The sequence below is a fragment of the Watersipora subatra genome, chromosome 3, assembly GCF_963576615.1.
Source record: "Watersipora subatra chromosome 3, tzWatSuba1.1, whole genome shotgun sequence".
In the NCBI taxonomy this organism is placed as follows: Eukaryota; Metazoa; Bryozoa; class Gymnolaemata; order Cheilostomatida; family Watersiporidae; genus Watersipora; species Watersipora subatra.
Window position 1 is genome coordinate 57,997,830 of NC_088710.1, and position 13,434 is coordinate 58,011,263.

Below are 13,434 nucleotides of genomic sequence, written 5' to 3' on the forward strand. Positions count from 1 at the left end.
TAACTAGTCATGTGTCCCCATAGTGAGCAATATAACTTATAACCACTCATTAACCTGGCGGATAATCAGATAATAACTATTCGTGTGCCCCCACAGTGACAGTTTCTGCAATGGTCTTTCAAAATTGGAAATACATGTATTAAACAAAATAATGCAGATTGATAGTATTAATGTAATAATTAAACTAGGTTGGTAAGCGAAAATATTAAAATACAATGTTAATATCTAATATACAAATATGGCATGCTGTACATGTATTTGTATTGCAACACAGTGATAAATTACCCCGATGTGATGTATATTATGAAACAGTGATATAGTTTACTAGTGTAAATCGTAAAACAATGATTTACTCCTGTAAATTATGGTATTGTGATGCATATTATGAAACAGTGATATAGTTTACTAGTGTAAATCGTAAAACAATGGTTTACTCCTGTAAATTATAGTATAGATATATATTATACTACTGTACATTGTGGTAGAGTGATACATTAAACTACTGTACATTGTGGTAGAGTGATATAATCTATTAGTGTATATTGTGGTACATTGATATATTACACTACTGTACATTGTCTTCTACTATGAGAGCTAAATATAAAACAGATAAAATATGATAGTAATGATGACACTCAATAAACCTGTATATATTTCAATAATTAAACACGCCACCCTTCTGAGTGTATTGCGCAACGCAAATAGCCCACCAAGATACTGGGAGTGGAAGGACATGAGATCTGTTTAAGCTCGGTCACATTAGAACATGACAAGTTTAGAGGATAAAAGGTGAACTGTGTCTGTGATCATCTGCAGAGGAATGGCTGATAACTAATATTATCTACACACCTGCTCTCTGTATAGAGTGGCTACGTCTAATAATTAGGTCAAGCAGCTGATGAGTACCAATGAACTAAGTTGAGAATAAGACGGTATGACAATTCCTATTTTTCTATGAGTATCAACCAACCGGACTGAGAATTCTGTCCAGCAATGTTCATGAGAAGGTTAATCCAAATCTTGGAGCAAAGGTTCTCTTTAAATCCCTTGGAACAGGTACAAAGCTGGGAGATGAAGAGCAGCTGATTGGCTATGAGATGCTCAACTCGGTCCAGTTCCTCAATGTCTGCAACATTCACTAGTCTTACTCATCATCAGAGCTACTTTTCTAAGATCTTAGGCTATGGCTGGCAAGGGATGACTTTTTGGTTGAGAGTAAGAAAGTTTATATCCCTATGTTTATAACTCACTATTCACAATAAATACAATTTAGAAGAACATGAATGGGTTAACTTATCAAATGTATAAAATACACTCCTGCCAGGGTTGGCTTGGTTTAAACCAATGGTTTAAACCGAGTGGTTTAAACCAGAGTGAAAAAACCGGTTTTTATGATTTTTTCGGTTTTTTCATTATTTTTTGTGATAAACAGTATTTTAAGGTCCTAGTGGTTCATGTGCGGTAGAAATGCAATTATATGTAATTATCAGCTGTGGAAGTTTATTTAGGACACAGTAGTAAATTGATGGCAAAGCTCAAGTTGAAACTACAAGAAATCCTAGCACAACAATGACTTAGTGAATTTCATTTTCAATTGGTTTTATCAAGTGATATGATGATCTCTTTACTGATGAAATATAAAAACCATTTGAAATGTACTAATCCAATCATCATCTCTAATAATGAATGAATACTTTCTCAAGTCTGGCCAGTGAAAAAAGATTACTTATACTTACAAATTAAAACAATAAAATCCTTTTGGGCAAAAGCTTTAAATTTGCAAACTAATGTTTCATTTATTGGGCCCAAGCCAATGTAGTTGGATTGTTAGAATTCAGTTTATCAAGTTTTTTGTTTTTTGAAAAGTTAAAGTTGTGCCTCAAACTTCCAACATGCCTCGCAAGCAGGATTCCGTTTGGCAGCTTTTCACTCGAACTGCAAAAGGCAAAGGTTTTAAGGCAAAATGTAATAGGTGTGCTGTCGTAACGCGAGGTCACGCAGATAGGCTTAAAGCTCACATAGCAAAATGTCAAGCTGAAAACACCAATTTAGACAGTGATGCTAGTATTCAGGTGATAAAAGTTGAGTCATCTGCCACTGCTCCAAACACTAGCAATGCATCTGCATTATGCTCTGCTCTACACTACCACATGACTAATCACTTGGATTAAAATTCCTACTTATACATAAAGCTGTATGTAAAATATTCACTTGATGTGATAAGATGTCTGTTCTGTATTTCATCGATCATGTTTGATTTAAGACTCATTTTGAAATTTCCATGTTTTCTCTCTTTTTTCCCATAACTCCCACAGTACCATCTTTAACAGATGATTCCACATATGTATGTTCAATACTCAATCATTCAGCTATGGTAAGTGATGTTAATTAGACTTAAAATTGCTAAAACCTTGGTAAAATTATAAAAACCATAAAAACCGGTTTAAACCATAAAAACCGTTTTAAACCAAAAAACCTGTTTTTTTCATAAAAACCGTGGTCTTTTCCAACCCTGACTCCTGCACTGTGGAATGACAGCTATACAGATAAACGGCTCAGCTAAAAAACGCCATTTAAGTCCTACATGGCCACAACATGAACATGAGCTTGCCAACTAAAAAGGACAGGCACACGGTATGAGTGAATAAAATTATATTAAAAGCTAAATATCAATTTGTTTTGTTTTTTTATAAAAAATAGTTTCTGAGGCAACAAAGGCTTTTGATAATGTGCCATGTTGTCTCCAATCTCTGAGCTGAATCTGTGAGCACAAATATAGTACTTCTAGCAAATGGAACAAATAAATAGATGTTATTGTTGAGGTAAATGAGAGTTGCTTCATGAGTAAATGAGAGCTGTTCCATGAGTAAATGAGAGTTGCTCCATGAGTAAATGGGAGTAGTTCCATGAGTAAATGACAGTTGTTCCATGAGTAAATGAGAGTTGCTCCATGAGTAAATGAGAGTTGCTCCATTAGTAAATGAGAGTTGCTCCATGAGTAAATGAGAGTTGCTCCATTAGTAAATGGGAGTTGCTCCATGAGTAAATGAGAGTTGCTCCATTAGTAAATGAGAGTTGCTCCATGAGTAAATGAGAGTTGCTCCATTAGTAAATGGGAGTTGCTCCATGAGTAAATGAGAGTTGCTCCATGAGTAAATGAGAGTTGCTCCATGAGTAAATGAGAGTTGCTCCATGAGTAAATGAGAGTTGCTCCATGAGTAAATGAGAGTTGCTCCATTAGTAAATGGGAGTTGCTCCATGAGTAAATGAGAGTTGCTCCATGAGTAAATGAGAGTTGCTCCATTAGTAAATGAGAGTTGCTCCATGAGTAAATGAGAGTTGCTCCATGAGTAAATGAGAGTTGCTCCATTAGTAAATGGGAGTTGCTCCATGAGTAAATGAGAGTTGCTCCATGAGTAAATGAGAGTTGCTCCATGAGTAAATGAGAGTTGTTCCATGAGTAAATGAGAGTTGTTCCATGAGTAAATGAGAGTTGCTCCATGAGTAAATGAGAGTTGTTCCATGAGTAAATGAGAGTTGCTCCATGAGTAAATGAGAGTTGCTCCATGAGTAAATGAGAGTTGCTCCATGAGTAAATGAGAGTTGCTCCATTAGTAAATGAGAGTTGCTCCATGAGTAAATGAGAGCTGTTCCATGAGTAAATGAGAGTTGCTCCATTAGTAAATGAGAGTTGCTCCATGAGTAAATGAGAGTTGTTCCATGAGTAAATGAGAGTTGCTCCATGAGTAAATGAGAGTTGCTCCATGAGTAAATGAGAGTTGCTCCATGAGTAAATGAGAGTTGTTCCATGAGTAAATGAGAGTTGCTCCATGAGTAAATGAGAGTTGCTCCATGAGTAAATGAGAGTTGCTCCATGAGTAAATGAGAGTTGCTCCATGAGTAAATGAGAGTTGCTCCATTAGTAAATGAGAGTTGCTCCATGAGTAAATGAGAGTTGTTCCATGAGTAAATGAGAGTTGCTCCATGAGTAAATGAGAGTTGCTCCATGAGTAAATGAGAGTTGCTCCATGAGTAAATGAGAGTTGCTCCATGAGTAAATGAGAGTTGCTCCATGAGTAAATGAGAGTTGCTCCATGAGTAAATGAGAGTTGTTCCATGAGTAAATGAGAGTTGCTCCATGAGTAAATGAGAGTTGCTCCATGAGTAAATGAGAGTTGCTCCATTAGTAAATGAGAGTTGCTCCATGAGTAAATGAGAGCTGTTCCATGAGTAAATGAGAGTTGCTCCATTAGTAAATGAGAGTTGCTCCATGAGTAAATGAGAGTTGTTCCATGAGTAAATGAGAGTTGCTCCATGAGTAAATGAGAGTTGCTCCATGAGTAAATGAGAGTTGCTCCATTAGTAAATGAGAGTTGCTCCATGAGTAAATGAGAGCTGTTCCATGAGTAAATGAGAGTTGCTCCATTAGTAAATGAGAGTTGCTCCATGAGTAAATGAGAGTTGCTCCATGAGTAAATGAGAGTTGCTCCATGAGTAAATGAGAGTTGCTCCATTAGTAAATGAGAGTTGCTCCATGAGTAAATGAGAGTTGCTCCATTAGTAAATGAGAGTTGCTCCATGAGTAAATGAGAGCTGTTCCATGAGTAAATGAGAGTTGCTCCATTAGTAAATGAGAGTTGCTCCATGAGTAAATGAGAGTTGTTCCATGAGTAAATGAGAGTTGCTCCATTAGTAAATGGGAGTTGCTCCATGAGTAAATGAGAGTTGCTCCATGAGTAAATGAGAGTTGCTCCATGAGTAAATGAGAGTTGTTCCATGAGTAAATGAGAGTTGCTTCATGAGTAAATGAGAGTTGTTCCATGAGTAAATGAGAGTTGCTCCATGAGTAAATGAGAGTTGCTCCATGAGTAAATGAGAGTTGCTCCATTAGTAAATGAGAGTTGCTCCATGAGTAAATGAGAGCTGTTCCATGAGTAAATGAGAGTTGCTTCATGAGTAAATGAGAGTTGTTCCATGAGTAAATGAGAGTTGCTCCATTAGTAAATGAGAGTTGCTCCATGAGTAAATGAGAGCTGTTCCATGAGTAAATGAGAGTTGTTCCATGAGTAAATGAGAGTTGCTCCATTAGTAAATGAGAGTTGCTCCATGAGTAAATGAGAGCTGCTCCATGAGTAAATGAGAGTTGTTCCATGAGTAAATGAGAGTTGTTCCATGAGTAAATGAGAGTTGCTCCATGAGTAAATGAGAGTTGCTCCATGAGTAAATGAGAGTTGCTTCATGAGTAAATGAGAGTTGTTCCATGAGTAAATGAGAGTTGCTCCATGAGTAAATGAGAGTTGTTCCATGAGTAAATGAGAGTTGCTCCATGAGTAAATGAGAGTTGTTCCATGAGTAAATGAGAGTTGCTTCATGAGTAAATGAGAGTTGTTCCATGAGTAAATGAGAGTTGCTCCATGAGTAAATGAGAGTTGCTCCATTAGTAAATGAGAGTTGCTCCATTAGTAAATGAGAGTTGCTCCATGAGTAAATGAGAGCTGTTCCATGAGTAAATGAGAGTTGCTCCATGAGTAAATGAGAGTTGCTCCATGAGTAAATGAGAGTTGTTCCATGAGTAAATGAGAGTTGCTCCATGAGTAAATGAGAGTTGCTTCATGAGTAAATGAGAGTTGCTCCATTAGTAAATGAGAGTTGCTCCATGAGTAAATGAGAGCTGTTCCATGAGTAAATGAGAGTTGCTCCATTAGTAAATGAGAGTTGCTCCATTAGTAAATGAGAGTTGCTCCATGAGTAAATGAGAGTTGTTCCATGAGTAAATGAGAGTTGCTCCATGAGTAAATGAGAGTTGCTCCATTAGTAAATGAGAGTTGCTCCATGAGTAAATGAGAGCTGTTCCATGAGTAAATGAGAGTTGCTCCATTAGTAAATGAGAGTTGCTCCATGAGTAAATGAGAGTTGCTCCATGAGTAAATGAGAGTTGCTCCACTAGTAAATGGGAGTTGCTCCATGAGTAAATGAGAGTTGCTCCATGAGTAAATGAGAGTTGCTCCATGAGTAAATGAGAGTTGCTCCATTAGTAAATGAGGTGTACATAAGAAAGTGCAGGAGTGCATTTTCAATCAGGTCAACTTGCCTAGCGGACATTCTACTAAAACTGTTAGAAACTTCCATAGCGGGTGAGCAGTTGACTCGTTCACCAGCACTATTCTCCACACACATGTGTAATAAATAGTGGGTGGTGTAGTGTATGAATAATTATATGCTGTCCTGTGTGGATTGAACAGACCAACATAGAAATAAGAATCAGTTCTATTTACAAACTGATGTTACCTCTGATTTAATTAAGTGAAGTGTAGTAACTGTCACAGAAATGGCTAGAGTTCCATTACTAGCAAATATATCATTGCTGTGTTGCATCTCATAATACAGACACGTCAACATGTTACTGTGTTTGACAAGAATATTGGCAGCAGTGAATAATGTGAAAGCTAAAAAGAAACCAGTTTATAAACACAATGTTCAAAGTCAATACAACGACACTGAACTTAACAAATGACTGAATTTACCTAGAAAGACATTTTGGCCATGGCATTTTATTTTCAATCCAAATGCCTTAGAGAAATTAGAGGTTTGATTGTTTCTCTTGGACAAGGAATTAAAAATGAACTTACACAAAAAAACTTTGATATTTCGTCAGAGTGTATTGGTATTTGTCTATCATTCGCAACTGTTTTTGATGTTTGAGGTAATCTGATGACTGTCAGGATGTTTCAATCTTGATTAAAATCAATAAAACTTGGTCGCGGATTAAAACGCTCAGATCAATCAGAAAAGGTGATTATGATATCTATAGTTGTTTATTGTGATGTTTATGATTGCAAAGAGACCAACAGAATAAAACCAACCAAGACTCATAACGTTGCAACTTGAATGCAATAACCGATATCAACTATAGCAATGATAACAACTAGTGGTGTCATTTCACACGAGCTTACTTTAGTTAAGTTACTTTCTATAGTTGCAAAGAGACTGACAGAATAGAGACGCTTAACGCTGCAATTTGAACGCAATAACTGATATCAACTATTGCAATGATAACAACTAGTGACATCATTGGCATGTATTTTTCTTCTGAGCATTTTAATTGCGATCAAGCTTTATCAATTTTAATTCAAAAACATCCTGGCAGTCAGATCACCTCAAACATGAAAAAAACAATTACAAATGATAGAAAAATACTTATACTTCCTGATAAAATCTACTAAAAATTTGTGTAAGTTCATCTTTAAAATTAAATATAATAAATAACCTTATATTAAGTTACCATTGCGTAGGTCTTCATTCTGAAATAAAACACATTCGTTATAACAAACACAAGTCTATCTAAATGTAACTCTTTGTGGTTGTACATCTAAATATCAAGATATTTGCATCTTTAGACACGAAGGGCTGGTGGTATAAATGGTCTCTTTTGTATGGGAAGGTTTTTAGTCATTAACTCTTCTATATAACTTGAGATTGGCTTGCAAATAAACTGAATATTTTTACCAAATGTCACTAAGGATCACACAACTGCCAATTATACTATTACAATCAGCACCACCGCAAGCAGTAAAATGCTTACCTTTTTGAGACTCCTTGCAGAGCTGGTAAAGTGTGTCAAGGTGAGAGTGAAGAGTTAGTCCTATAATCTGTAGGGTAGAGGCTTTAAGCTGATTGGCACGAATTCTGTAAAAACAAGAAAATTGACAATAGAACAATAAAAAACCCGCCGCTAGCAACTAAAAAGTAATCAACAATCTAGCAACATTTGTCTCTAGTTGAGACAAAATCCAAAAGTGAAGCTCTGTAGTGAAAATGAGAATCTGTCACGTTACTACGCGATGACTTGCATGATTGAAGTTTAAATTACCTTAAAGGAGGTTTGGCAGTGGCTAAATGCAACCATTTCTCAAAAACAGTGACAAAACGGACAACATTATTTCAATTCGGAGTCATGTATTTGTACAATTATTTTAGTAGTCAGGCATACATATAAAATGATATATACATGCTATAAGATAATTCATCAGTGCGTGTAATTTATATATTAAACATTATGTACTCTAGTACTCTGACAGTCTAGTGTGTTGTGGGGGCTCGTCAAGTGTGCAGTAGGAGATTATTTATCATAGGTATTTTTCAAACTTCATTTGTATTATATCTGTTCATTTTTTCGGCCATAAAGCACCAAGAATTATACTTTGCACAATTATTCAGAAATGTCTAAAGGCAGTCGATTAGTGTGGGTGTTACAGTGTCAGTCTACCAAGTTTGAATGTTACGAGTTTGCGTACCATATATAGCAATCTTTTATCTTAACCTCTAACCCTGGCTTTGGACAGACAAACAAGTGAACAAACAGACAGATGAACAGGCATGGCTCTTATTATAGTAAAAAGTTGTAGAGCTGTCATAGTTCATAGTGTCAACACACTTCTACTTGATTACAACTGCATTACTCCGTCTATCATCACCCTAAAGACATGAAGATCTTTAATTCCAGGTATCAACAGTTGACTTACCCCGCGTTAAGTGATAGCATCTGGAGAAGGCGCAGAGCTGTAGCGTGACTGAGCAGAGTGAATCGCTCACCAGCAGGAAGACTGTTTGCAGAAATCTGTGTGACATACTGAGGAGAGACATTCCTCGGGTTGGCTATCTTAGATATTATTGGCAACAGCCCATGGGACACTATAAGATCTACATCGGCAGCACTGTAAAATGTTAGTCAGCCTTACATTTTATGAATGTAGGCAAGTATATGGTTAATTAATATAAAAGCAATTATCAAACCAAAAGATGAAATATGTATTTATAGGTATAAATAATTTTAATAAGCGCAAACCGTTCAGGCAGACTGCGCTTTTCTCATTTAAACTTTGGACCAATTTCTTGTCACTCGACAAAAACTAATCATAATGAAAAAGGCTGAAATTGTTATAAAAACAACTACAGATTGTGTAGTGAAAAGATTCCTACTAAAATGCGAGTCATAAACATACCCTTAGTTATTTAGAAGCTGGCCAACCTGACAGCACTTGGAAAATACTAATGCCATGATCAGACTTGCAGGCATCATACTGGAGTTGGGTCAAGTTTGGAGTTAAAACAATTAGAGTTTAAGTTAGTAGAACAGTATAAGTGGCAACACTGGATGAAGCTAAATTGAGAGAAGCAGAAAGGTGGACTGACCTGTACTTGGCACTGAGTGCGTAGAGTAAAACAGAGACAATAGATTCCTTAGAAGGCAGCTGGTGGGAATGAGTGAGCAGCTCTACGAGGGTAGAATACATGCTGTGCACTGTTCTCTTTATGTCCAGCCGTGTCCCAACACGAGAACACTCTATTCCAGCCTAAAAAACAATGGCAAATTTTTACACTAGTATAAGAGGGTTTCCTATACCATACAAGGTTAAGCAATGAGGATCTAGCAGCATGCCCGGCGATGCATGGGTATTAAAAATCAGCTTATAAACAGTGACAGGTAACGTAGTTACCTGCCACTTGCCATTAGCCTGGCACATTGCCAATGGCTAATTTGAGTAAACTAGTATTGCTAAACTTACTAATAAGTGCTGTGAGAGCACACATAAAACGACATTGCACCGTAACACAAAACGGTATGCATATTTTCACCCACATAGCAACATATTTCGCCCAATGAATCCATCAATCTCGCTTAGCACAATTAAATTAGCATATCGTCTGGGCAACGGAAAGTTCTGAGATCCAATCTGCGATGCAGATTCTTCATTCAAGATTTTAATAGCTATAGCTGGACAGGCAGACATCCGAACACATGACAAACTCTTTGACATCTACTCTTTGAGATATACATCTATAAATATAGATATATATCTATACATATCAATCTTAAAGTCAAACTTTGAGATTTATATACCATATATATTTCTCAAAGTTGGTTGTCTGTCGTCTGTTTTCTGTCATCCTTTGGCATGTCCAGCTATAGCTATTAATATCTTGGAATAAAGAATCCATATCGCAGAAACTTTATCTCGGACCCTGCCGTTCGCCAGTTCGATGCCTTCCCAATTCAGCTACACAAGCTTGATGGATTCATTTGGCAATATATTTCGGTATATGGGAGCAAATACGCTACCGCTTTCGGCCACAACGCAAAGTTATGGCACAACATCATGAGAAGCGTTAGCTCTTATTAGTAAGCTTACTCAAATTTTCCATTGGCAATATGAAAGCACATATGCTTTCATATTGCCAATGGAATATTTGCCATGTTGCCATGTGCTTGGAAAGGTTTGCCAACTCACACAAACCTTTCCAAAGCACATGAAAGGTTTGTGTGAGTGCAGTGAAGATAGGACAACTGATACTTTGTAAACTAACATTGTATTATTGTTGTTGTTGTTGAAAGCTTGTCCAGCATCATACCACCAAATGACCAGCTTTTGGTATTTTAATTATGTGAGCAGACAAGTTGCAGATTTATTAAGCATCCCGATTTTACTAATCTGCCCGAAAAATACATTATATAAAAGATAAATATATGATTATGGTGAAAATTCAAAATTATGATGTCCAAATGACACTGGAGTTGTCTGCCAATGACATTTTGAAAACAGCACATTTTTGTGAACCTTTATCAAAGAGGGTCACAGGTTACACCAGGGGTCGGGAACCTTTAGCTCTCGAACCATATGTGGCTCTTTTGATGACTTCATCTGGCTCTTTGATAAATCAGTGGAAAAAATAATCATAATTTTGCTTTTAATTTAATTAACTAAATGCAGTAGACGCTCCTATAACGTATAGCTCCTAAAACGTAAATTACAAATAATGTACAATCATACTTCAACTTACGAGCTTAATGCGTTCCGAGACTGAGCTCGTATGTCAATTTACGCGCATGTTGGTGCAATTTATTTATATATAGAACAATTAAATATATATTGATTGGTTTCCCTACTCTAAAAAAGCAAATAAAACACTCAAAACAAGATATTGTAATAGAAAGAACATGTTGGCTATTGTTCTTACATACTACATGTTTTCAAAAAGCAACAAATAAAAAATAATGCAAGGAAATGTGATTAATTAAAATGTAAAATTAAATACATACAATAGCAGTTAACACTCGCATTTGCCAGGGAGGGAGATATAAGTTATCCTTCGTTACAACACTTGACTTTGATAAATTTGGATTTTATCAAAGTGTTAAAAGACAAACTTAGAAGCAAACCTAAAAGCAAACTTTCATTTTCAACTAAATGTAATTAAAATTTCTTCGGCGTTCATAGTTTGAAGTTTCTCGCTGGTTAGCGAGAAATCTTTCCTTTTTTTCGCTCTCACGACTAGCCGGCCGTTTTAAGATAAACCTATTTAAGGACGTTTGCCTTTGTCGCCCTTGCAACATGTTGCGATTAGGACGAACACAGGTGTCGTCACAAATGGTTAATGCACGACCACTAGCCAGCTTGTCCGAGTGTCTATTAAACAGTTTGGATAGATAGCACCGGACTTTTCACATAGCATCGTTTCAGTTACGCTGTCACCGGCCAATTGTTTGTCCAATGCCACCAGCAGTCGTGAAGATCGCTGCACCGCTTAGAAACTATGGTTAGTCCTTTTGCGAACTAAATGCCCTGAATATAATTCTTCTGTTTGATAATTATGAATGTATTTCTGTCATATTGCTGAGCTAGCTCAATCACGCATACACATTTCGCATATTTTTCAATATTTTTCCGTTTAATATCAATTGTTATCATTTGCTTTTTCTTTGTATTATCTTTCATTTTACTGGCAAACTTTCGGTCTACGCACAGTACGTATAATTCACATAATTCTGCACAGAAAATCGTGCTCAAAAAAACACGATACAACAGTATAACCTGAGCAGTTGAAAAATACAGAGTGATGCTGTTCTCATAAAACACCTCCGGCATACTTGACAACTGACTCAAGTGCTCGTATCTCAAACATGGCTCGTATGTTAGTGCTAAAACTTGCTTAAAAGCTGGCTCGCATCTCAAGTTTCTCGTACGTTGGAGCACTCGTAAGTTGAAGTATTACTGTAAAGGATTTATGTGAAGTTTTTGCTTCCTACTACGTTAAAAATTTCATTTAACGTGAAGCGCTATATGTCGTGCAAAATCTCAATATCGATTTGAATGATAATTTATCTTGTGAAAGAAAAAACGACATGCGTATAGCGTTATATCTATTATATATATATACAACTTCCATGACATTTTAGTTTGTCGTGATGGATCACCAGATGTGTCGACAAAACAGAGAATAGGTAGCTGCGCGATTGTTAATCAATACTTGAAGGCGATTGATTGGTGCAGATGTTACAGCGCCGGTCCACCAATCAGAATGTCACGAGTTGGAGTATCGTCAAAAGTTCTCTTTTATCATAACCTTGACCCTAGATACATCTGACGACCAACAGGTAGTACCGCTTTGTGTACAATTATTTGTTGTTTTGCTGTCTAGTAAACGTATAAAATATTGCTATCCATCGATTTTTTGACGTCATCACCCTGTTTACACATGCGCACAAAAAAAGCCGCCATCTTTGTAAAAAACCATCGACATTCTCTTGATTAATAGTATTTTTCAGTGTTTTTTGATACCAAAATAAAAAATTTGCAAACAAAAGCATTGTTTGCAAATAATTAATTGCAGAAGCGTCGTGTTTTTAACGATAAAAGTTGTTCATAAAGATGGCAGACAACGATAGAATAACATCACGAAAAACAAAGGATTAGTTTTACTTTGTGAAATAGACTTTACCATTTAGAAAAATAAGCAAATCGTGTAAATGAACGTCGAATTTATTTTGTTTGAACGTCGAACAAAATGGTTTGTTAGTTAGTTAATACAAAATAAACGAACAGAGTAAATCCATTTTTCTTATACTCTAAAATTGCTTAAACATACTAAATTTGCTGGTCTTCCTTTTTCCATTTATTTTATGTTTTCAAGATTCAAAATATACGTATGACTCTCCTATGAAATATACATATGACTCTCCTATGAAATATACATATGACTCTCCTATAATGAAATTTCGAAACATTCGGGTTTTTGGCTCTCTCAGTCAAAAAGGTTCCTGACCCCTGGGTTACACATTACAAAAGTCAAAAGATGAGGTGTCAAGTCGTGGCACTGCTGACCTGGTAGTGGTGAATTTGACGTGTGTTTGCTTCCTCGTGGTCAGAGTGAAGGAGGTGAAGGTTAAAGCAGCCGATGAGCCACTGAATATCCACTGATGGGATGAGACAAGAATTGACCGTAGCAGCACCATCCTGTGAGTCGGTATGCAAGAAAGGACTCTGTGCCAGCAGCCTTCGAATGTACTCGAGTGCCTTCAGTCTTGTCTGCCAAAGATAACCATGCAATGTGAAGAAAACTTTGTGGTGTAAAGAAAACTCTGTGGTGCAAAGACAA

The 13,434-nt window shown here is 36.5% G+C and overlaps 1 protein-coding gene across 1 annotated transcript in view; it reads right to left on the reverse strand.

The window, feature by feature from the left end:
* Positions 1-13,434, reverse strand: part of LOC137390790 (probable E3 ubiquitin-protein ligase HERC1) — a 171,055-nt gene that overhangs the window by 114,497 nt on the left and 43,124 nt on the right. The window contains exons 32-36 of the mRNA XM_068077107.1: positions 13,161-13,364; positions 9,193-9,353; positions 8,523-8,714; positions 7,583-7,686; positions 971-1,126 (exon numbers count right to left, since the gene is read on the reverse strand). Of these exons, the coding sequence (XP_067933208.1) occupies positions 971-1,126; positions 7,583-7,686; positions 8,523-8,714; positions 9,193-9,353; positions 13,161-13,364 (817 nt within the window). The remainder of the gene's footprint in view (positions 1-970; positions 1,127-7,582; positions 7,687-8,522; positions 8,715-9,192; positions 9,354-13,160; positions 13,365-13,434) is intronic.